Below are 9,866 nucleotides of genomic sequence, written 5' to 3' on the forward strand. Positions count from 1 at the left end.
AGTGCTGGGATTAAAGGCGTGCGCCACCATCGCCCGGCACTCTTGAGCTTTTCTAAGTGGTAATGGTATCTTATTAGATGGTATCTACTTTCTATCTATGTATTTTATAGAACTCTTACATAGGGATTTTCTTTTTGTCAGGTCAGAGCATAAGGAAATAGTGATAAAATTACCTAATCTTTGTCAGTTCTTGTCATTTCTTATTTATTAACCAGGTTTTAATAGCTTAGCAAGGTTTTCTAAATCATTTGCAAAAAGATAATCCTCTTTCCTTCCCCCCTTTTTTGAGACAGGGTCTTGTTATGTAGCCTAAGATAGCCTCAAACTTGGCTATCTTCCTGCCTCTGCCTCCAGAATACCAGGACTATAGGTATGTGTCACCATGATCAGCTGGTTCCCAATACAATGTTGTTAAATAGAATGCTGTGTGTTATTTTAAAGTTTTCTGCATCATTTTTCTCCTCCTGTCTTTTTATTAGGCAAAAAATAAGTGCAAATGTTTTAAGGTAACAGTATATTTAAAGAGGAAGTCATAAAATTAACTTCAGTGGCACAAACCAATAATCCGAATATTTTGAAGTAGAGGCAGTTGGATCTAGTTTGATGCTAACCTCAGCAACACAATGAGACCGCTTCAATAAATAAATAAAATGAATTGGCATGACCAATATCTTTTTAAAAGTGTTTATGTGTATGGGCGTTGTGCCCATGTGTATGTCTGCAGTGCCTATAGGAGCCAGAAGGGGGCATTTGAGTTACAGACAGTTGGGAGCTGCCATGTAGGTGCTAGGAATTGTGAACCAGGTCCTCTGGAAGCAGCCAGTGCTCTTAACCACTGAGCCATCTGCCATCTCTCCAGCCCCCTGGTTAATCCTGCTCTTCTTGCTTTGTGCTTTACCCTTGACTGATTTGCTTTGTTGTCTTTTTAGGTACATACTTATGTTAACACCACAGGCGTGCAAGAAGAGCGAAAAAACCGTGCAAGTGTGCATGTCCCCCAGGAGGCGAGAGTTTCTAATGCGGAAAGCAACACACCAAAAGAAGAACCAAGTAATACTGAAGACAGGGACCCTCAGGTTCTTCTAAAACCCGAAGGAGTCAAATTTGTTTTAGGACCAACCCCTGTTCAGAAGCAGTTAATGGAAAAGGAAAAACTGGAGCAGCTTGGAAGAGACCAAGTTAGTGGAAGTGGTGCGAATGGCGTGGACTGGGACACTGGCTATGACAGTGACGAACGGAGAGACGTACCCGCTGTTAACAAACTGGTGTATGAAAATATCAATGGGCTATCTATCCCTAGTGCCTCAGGGGTCAGGAGAGGTCGTCTGACATCTGCCAGTACCTCAGATACTCAGAACATCAACAATTCAGCTCAGAGGAGAACTGCATTGTTAAACTATGAGAATTTACCATCTTTGCCTCCTGTTTGGGAAGCCCGCAAACTAAGTAGGGATGAAGATGACAATTTAGGACCAAAGACCCCATCTCTAAATGGCTACCATAATAATCTAGATCCAATGCATAACTATGTTAATACAGAGAATGTAACTGTGCCGGCAAGTGCTCACAAAATAGACTATTCAAGGCGTCGGGATTGTACACCGACAGTCTTTAACTTTGACATCAGGCGCCCCAGCTTAGAACACAGGCAACTCAATTATATACAGGTGGATTTGGAAGGTGGCAGTGACTCCGACAACCCTCAGACTCCAAAAACCCCTACCACTCCCCTTCCACAAACCCCTACCAGGCGCACAGAGCTGTATGCTGTCATAGACATCGAGAGAACTGCTGCTATGTCCAACTTGCAGAAAGCACTGCCCCGTGACGATGGTACGTCTAGGAAAACGAGACACAATAGTACTGATCTGCCCATGTGAGCCTGGAAAGCATCACGTCGTCCGCACCTTCGTGAAGTTTTTAAGAATGAAGATGCAATGCTTCATTTTCATTTCTACACTAACTCCTTTTATAGACTGATGAATTTTTTTCTGAATATTTCATGTGCATCTTTAAAGGGAATTAATGTAGAGCAGGTACTCCTTACAGAACACTAATTTCATTATATTCTACTCATTATTATTATTGTACAGCAGCATTCCCATTTTCACAGTGCCTATTTAAAATAAGATTTGAAGTGAATGACATGCTGGTTGATTTTTATTCCATATCCAGGACATATGTGTATCTTTCACGTCTAAGTTGTGTTGGCATTTAAACCTTTGATAAAGTCTCTTGATAACATGCATTGCTAACATAGCTCTAGGCTTTGAAGGTAGGACTCGTAGATTCACTGCTCACGGTGTATGGTCTCCAGCATGGAACATGAGGAATCTTATTTCATTAATTAAAGGCTTTTTGACTTGGGCCAAAAAAAAAAAAAAAAAAAGACGAAGAAGAAGACGAAGAAGCAAAAGAACCACACCTCCTTTTGTACCAGTCAGCTCCTCTGTCTTCAGTGTTACTAGAAAGAGTGCAGTATCATGAATATAGTTGCATTTTGGAAGGCAGACAGGAGACCAGGTTTTGTTTACTCATCTCATGGTATCATTTGAAGGGCATGTCCAGATATCTTACTCAGAATTACTATAGGGTTAGGAGTCAGTCTCAGGTCACTTTACCCAAAAACATTTGAAAAATCCACACCATGATCTCTTGGCGTTTCTTTTCGGTAGATTGACAGCACATTGTTTTCTGGAAACATTTGTGCCATTAAATTCCCATTTAGCTTCAGTTTTTCCCCCTTTGGTGTTTGGGTTGTCTTACTCTGTTTTGTAATGTCTTTCTCAATTTACAATACAATGTTTAAGTTTATATATCATTTTGGAATGGGATTGTATGTTTATTGTTACTTGGTTTGCATTTTTGTCAAGTTATGGTCTTGAAGGTCCATTTGGAACTGACTGTTATTTTCTAACAGGGTTGCCCTTGTCCAGTATTTATTTACCTGCTGTTTACTCTTCAAGTTGATGAAAAAAGCATTGTCTCAATTTTAAATTTCATTTGTGTCCATAGGTGATCTCTTTACTAGCCAAGAAAAAAAGGAAGATACTCTAAACATGTGAGTTCCCATGGTCCTGTCCTCCCTGTGGGCACATTCCCCAGCACTTTAGTGGGGATTGCTCAGCTACATGGCTGCAGTCCCGCTCTGCCCACTCTGCTGTCCTTCCCGTGGAGCTAGGCTCTTATTATCCCCTGATTTTGGTGAGCTGTTAATATTGTTGCCAGCATAGCAAGTACAGGGAAGTCTTGAGGCCTGAAATGAACATTTATATAAACTAATGGAGAGTCCAGATGTTGGACTCTTAGAAATCAAGAATGCTCCAGATTCCTAAACCACTTGTAGAATAAAGACAAGAGTGGAAGGACAGGTAGCCTTACAAAATATTTTACTTTTTTCTCTAATGTTGAGGAAGTTTCATATAGTGATATGGCTATACCAGATGTGGCTAAAGTTGATTTAACAAGAACAGGTCTCAGTCCTAGAGCATCCTGTGTATCCAGGAACTCATCATAAAACGATGACTAGATTAGCACAACAGTAGAGTGGGACCATAATGAAATTATTTCAGTTGTCTTCATCGTTTTTAGTGCGTTTGGTTTATAGCAGAATTTTCATTTTCCTTCTTTTTTCCTCTGTAAACTTGGTGCTTACTAAAATGTTCACTGTTCTCCCTAAGAGAGCAATGACCAGACGTGCAGATTCCTGTTTAATATCCTCTTCCATTTGTCCTTTCCTCTGAGTAGACTGCTAATTGTGCCAAATTTCAGCAGTGGTTTTTTGAACATGGGGTACGAACTCTGATAGCAGCAGTGTACACGATTTCCTGAGAGCGAGCATTAGGACAGCCTGACTCTGGAGGGAGGGGCTGATCACTCTGGAGGCTGGGTGGTCTTTGTTTCCTTTGTGCTCTTTACTTTTCCTTCAGATTTGAGTTAGATTTATTTTATTTTTGGTGATTCTAATATAATCACTACAGTTTATGCTTTAAATAATGTATGGTTTAAGAATGAAAATGGGACCAATTTGTCTGCTGACCATTTGATTTTAGGGGACTAGCTGAATATTCATTAGGAAGAGGTAAACAGGTGATGTTAACTTCTAGATGTCTTCTGGAAACTGCCTTTGTTTCTGTTCAATCAGTCATTTAGAATATCTGTCCTTTACAGTACTCTCATAATGGGCATTAAGCTCTGTCTTGGAAGAATGTACCCATTACTATTTGGTGAATTTCAGAGTGAGATATTCTATTGCCTCATATTTGTGGCCATATGTCTCAGATTTTCTGAGACAAACTTAATTTTAGGTAACTGGTTTTGTTGATTAGACTATGTGACACTACTTTTTGATTTTGAAAATATAATCCTTGTCCCCTCCCCCCCCCCAATAAAATCCTTTTTTATCCATACAGATCCTGACAACATTTTTTTTGAGACCAGGGGTGAAAAGTGATATAGGTCTTACTAGTGCTCTTCTCAATGGCTGGCTTCTCAGTTTCATCTCCCTTTGAAAAATGAAAATATGGTGCCTTCCCTCCTTCCAAGAAGATTGGCAAATAGTTCCTTTTGTTCCCGCTGCTGTGGAGTGATGAGACATGCACTTTACTCTCGAAGACTCAGCAAAAAGCTTTCACTTCTCAGTATATCCAGAAAAGATCACATTCGGGACTTAAACTTTGCCAAGCAATCTTTGTCATTACAGTTATTAATGTTGACCCCCACACACAATGTCATAAGTCAAAACTGATGTTTGTTATTCTCCCCACTGCTCCCACCCCAGATCTGTGGCACAGCATATAAAAATGTACCTCAATAATGTTCTATTAAAAATGGGACAGGGGCCTTATGTTTTCATGATTTTTCCAACAACGTGCCACCATGTATTTGCCTCAAGCTAACAAGTACTTCCCAGTTTCCCCTGTACTGTTTTCTACCCAAAATGCCCAAGTGTTTTGTGCAATGTGTAGTGTGTATGTATAAATATATATATATATTCTTGAAATAGACATAACATCAGAGACACTCAGAAGTAATGTATTGGTATCTCATTTATTTCTGATGTGAAGTACATGGTACTATTTTTCCTTAATGTTTGCCAAATTTGAGTCAAGGCATTGGTACGAAATTACAGAATATATAGGAAACATTTTGGCTTGAAAAGTTAACAAATGAAAGTATTCAGACCTTTCACAATGTACTCTGCCCAGACCAGCACCCTGTCTTCTTGCTGCCTGTTCCCCATTCCTGCTTCCTCATTGTTCAGGGTGTAACACAATTCTTTTATAGCATCCTATAGTTGAAATTCTCTGGCAGTTGGACAAGACAGCATGGAAACAGGCTGGTGTCAACAACACAGTCACTAGGGTGCCACATTTGCATTAGGAAGTGCAAAATAGATGTTTATAAAGGACAGACTTTGTGTTATGTTTCTATTTTCATTACATTGTATAATACTGTAAGATTATTGTATGTCCTAATTTGCATTATAAATGTTTTTTTCCTACATAAAGGCATAAATAATAGCAACTTTGTATAAAGGTAGCTTATTAGATTTTAATTTTTCTCTTATAAAAGTTGTCTACAGTGGGACTACCATTGCCAAATTGTATATGAGATATGAATTTTACCCCTATGGTTAATTTCTAAACATTCCATGTTTCTCTAATGAAAGACGTGATATTGTACTATGCATAAATTGTGTTTTAATGCTGTTTCATTATCAGCATTTTAATTTTGGGTTTGCATTTTTAGTATTGGCAAAACTTAACCACTGTCAATAAAAACCCTGTTGTATGTAACGGCATCATTTGCCCTCTACCCCTTCTTGCCCTTTGTTCTTTACTCCCTGTCAGTGCCAATTCATACATTGTGTAGCATGGCAATAAAATAACTTTCACACTGAGGCCAAGTGTGGCTTTTTGAAGGCAGTGGGGTGGGAGGACTGCCACCTAGTTGTCCTGGTATGTAACTCTTTTTGCCATATAAGCCATGTTGTCAGGCATAAGAAGTTATATATGATGTGAACATGCTCTTAAGGACAAGTTGTGGATGTGCTTTAAAACTTTGTTTTTAATGTAAGAAGTAATAACTAATTTTTAATCTTTGGAAAAGTCAGAGTTCTTGAAGTACAATCAAACCTTTATTAACTGGAGTACTTAAAGAATAAGCTAATAATGGAATTTTGTTAAACAAGGGCTAAGCAACACTTTTTAAAAGTTCTTTATTTATTGTGGAGTATTAGTATACCTTACTATCCTAAAATTATAATGTGTAAAATATGGTTTGATCTTAGACAATGTAGCATCTTGCAATGCCTTACTGTTATCATTCTGGCATAGATATCCGTGATGAGGTACTCAAGTTGTTACTGGAAGCCGAGCTGACTATACACTGACCTTAAGCATTCATGAAAAACTGCTTTGTTAAATAAAATCTGATGAGTTCTTATGGTCACTTTTCCCTTATTGCCAAAAGTAGATTGCAATAAAACCCAAATAAAAGCTTGGTTGGATACTTATTTAAAGTTTTACTGTATTTATATTCCATATATCACTTGTATTTTTAAAAAAGACTTTATTTTTAATAATTCTTATGTTGGGGAGTGGTGTTTTGCATGTGGATGCAGTGCCCTTGTAAGTAAGAAGAGGAGTTGATTCCCAACAGATAGTTTGTTAGCTATCCAACTTGCAGTTGATGCAGAACAAACTAGGGTCCTCTGCAAGACCAGTAGGAGCTGTGAACTACTAAGCCATATCTCCAGCTAGATTTGTTTTCAAAGAGAAAATATATATGTGCTCACTTGGCAGACTTTCTCACTAATATATGTGCTCATTCCAATTTATCCTCCCTAGTTCTGGGAACCCAAACCTGCTTTTAAACCACTGAATGAGATTGCCAAGCCTTGTCTAATACAGCAGAGATGGAAGTCATTTAAGCAATGGAGGGGTAGACAAATCCACAAATAATTGGGTGTGTACACATGCCACACATTAGAGAACACTCCAGTTGGTTGTGATGATACAAAGCATCTTTCAACAGTAGGGTGTTAATGCTCAGAATTTTAAAACTTCTGATTATGTCTTTTTCCTTTAAAGAGTTTCTGAGGACAGTAACTGTTCATGTGTTCTTATTTAGCAGGTGGGCTTAAATTAGGCCCTGTGCTAGTCACAGAGACAGTCTTTGTCATCAAACAGTCTATAGCTAGACCATCACTAATGGCAGAGGGCAATGCCTCTCCTCCCAAAAAACTAAGCCCTAAGACATGTGTAGCATATTACAACCAACGTCTATGGTACCTTTAGACAGTAGCCAGTTTCCTTAGGAGAACTGAGGAGGGTGTTACTTTTTTAAAAAGGTGTATGTGTGTGTGTGTGTATAACAGACAGGTTCTGGAGACTTCCTTATATTTCATTCATCTGTGTGGGTAAAGCCTGTATGGACCCTAGGAAATGCGCACAGGTTTTGGAAGAAGTGTTTCCTGTGCACTGTGGCTATTGAGACTCCCTTCACTATTTTCCACCTCCTGTAAAGTCGAATAGTGGTTCTTTTATAGAAGCACCACAAATTTTTGAAAAAACTTTTCCCTGCTTACTGCCAGAGGGGTCAGTACTGTCCCCACTGAGAACCACAGGATCCAGAAGCCACCTATAAACAGACAGCAAAGAGCAACTGCAATGAGTACTGTTTTAGTATGGACAGGTGTTTTTCATAGAAATTCAAATTTTTGACTTGTGAGCGCCTTAACAACTGCCATGCGCTATCACAAATGCTAGCTTATTTTATTTAAAAACGTTAAGAATTTTAATTTTTGTGTGAATTTGCATGTGTATACACATGTGCAGATGTCCTCGGGAGCCTGAAAGAGTTTCAGATTCCCCAGACCTGCGATCACAGGCATTTGCGAACTCCCAGGGATGGGTGCTGAAAACCAAACTCCTGTATTCTGTAAGCACCCATAACTGCTGAGCCATCTCTCCAGCCCCCTATGTGTTTACTTTAAAGACTGTCCTGTCTGTTTCCATTGGCAAACTAGTAAGTGGCAGCATTGTGTGTGGTGAATGGTAGGACAATTTAGTGCCAAGCAGCAAGAGTCCAAGTAGACTTCCCTTCTCTAGTATTAGGAAAGTTCTTGAGGAATGTGGAGATGTCTCATATGTTGTGTGTTTTTCTGTTATCTCTCTCCAAACTAGTGATTCTCAAATCCATGGGTCGCGACCCCTTTGGAGGTCAAACGGTCCTTTCATAGGGGTCACCTCTGTCTGATAATCTCATACTACAGAGCTTTGCATGTTATTCCAAGCACAGCAACTGAGGAAACAATATTTTGCAAACCATATTGGAGTTATAGCCAACCTAAATAGAGCTTGTAGCTCAGGCATCCTCTAAGCAATTTAATCTTGCTTTTATGAGATAATATTCTATGTCTATTTCATACACCAGGAAATTGAGGCACAGAGGTAATGTAGCTTAGGGGTGGCAAATTAACAGACAATTCACTAAAAGGAATCCAAACCACAGGGAAGTAAAGGAGACACAGACTGAGTTCAAAACCAGCCTGGTCTACAGAGAGAGTTCCAGGACAGCCAGGGCTGTTGCACAGAGAAACCCCGTCTCACAAACAAACAAGCAAACACACAGGGAGGGTCACAAAGACAGTGGGGAGAGCTAAGAGAAAACCTGAGGAACAAAGAAGGAAATAAAAGCAGAAGATGCCTGTGGAAACAGTTCCCACAGTCTCACTATTTCCGTGGACCTTGGAACACAACCAGTATCAGCTGCTAAACAATTTATAGAAGATGTTTTCGGGGTAAAATGATACATTCAGCGAGCGGGATGTTCTAAAATAGCTTTTAGTGAGTAAACTGATTCAGAGTGCTTACGGAAGCCCTAGATGACTAGTGCTAAAAACAAGCTGAAATTCAAATTCATTGGAGCTTGGCGCTAGAGATTGAATGTTTAAACTCTCAGGTGTGGGAGAGGCACCAAGTAAAGGGGGACAGGTGGAAGAAACCAAAGATACGAAGAAGAAAGAACAAAAGTCTACAGTGTCCTCATTACAGGGGACTCCTGGCTTCCTTTCAGATCTAGAGGACCTGAAATGATCTACAGGGTCCAAATGCCCTTGTGTCCACCACTCTTCCACAGTCTTAACAGGAAGGGGACATGGATAGTCCATTGTCCACAATCTCAAGTTTGCTTGCCATCCACTGGACAGGAGAGCAGTAACTCCTAGTACATAATTTATCTGCGATAAAATTAGCCTTTTAAAATGTGCGGGCATGTTAGCTTCTCAGCGTGACTTGCTTCCAAACACCACTTGGGATCTGCCCTTTAAAACACATGTCCTAGAGAAATTTCCCTGCAACAGAAAACTAGGAAGTTTCAAGTAACAGTTTGCTGGGCCTGAATTTACCCCTGGTCATAGTGGACCTTAGAATAGTGTCAACCAGGGTCTCAGACCTGTTTAAAATAATGACTATTGTAGGCTTGGACCCATAGACTATCATAATCTTTTAATTCTTTGTAACTGTCACAGGATAAAAGAATATACCCTTCTTCAAAGTTCTGTCGGCATAAAAATATCAATTTCATAAAAATTTTCATGTGTCGTGGCTTTATTACCAACCATTTAAATATAACCACTCATAGTGCTTGTGGGTTGAACTGCTCACTACTCCAGCTCCGGGAGATTTGATGCCCTCTTTGGCCTCTGCCAGTACTTACACACATCTGTGATACACATGCGCACGTGCATGTGCAGAAATTAAAAAACTGAAGCCGGGCGATGGTGGCGCACGCCTTTAATCCCAGCACTCGGGAGGCAGAGGCAGGCGGATCTCTGTGAGTTCGAGACCAGCCTGGTCTAC

At 39.7% G+C, this 9,866-nt stretch overlaps 1 protein-coding gene across 5 annotated transcripts in view; it reads left to right on the forward strand.

The window, feature by feature from the left end:
* Frs2 (fibroblast growth factor receptor substrate 2) overlaps window positions 1-6,517 on the forward strand; it is a 79,700-nt gene extending 73,183 nt beyond the window's left edge. For all 5 annotated transcript variants that reach the window (XM_026784519.1, XM_013350383.2, XM_026784520.1 and 2 more), the window contains one exon: window positions 930-6,517. In XM_026784519.1, coding sequence (XP_026640320.1) covers window positions 930-1,880 — 951 coding nt within the window. In that variant the 3' untranslated portion in view covers window positions 1,881-6,517. The remainder of the gene's footprint in view (window positions 1-929) is intronic.
* Window positions 6,518-9,866: the final 3,349 nt, after the last annotated feature.

Source organism: Microtus ochrogaster, chromosome 24 (assembly GCF_000317375.1).
Source record: "Microtus ochrogaster isolate Prairie Vole_2 chromosome 24, MicOch1.0, whole genome shotgun sequence".
In the NCBI taxonomy this organism is placed as follows: domain Eukaryota; kingdom Metazoa; phylum Chordata; class Mammalia; order Rodentia; family Cricetidae; genus Microtus; species Microtus ochrogaster.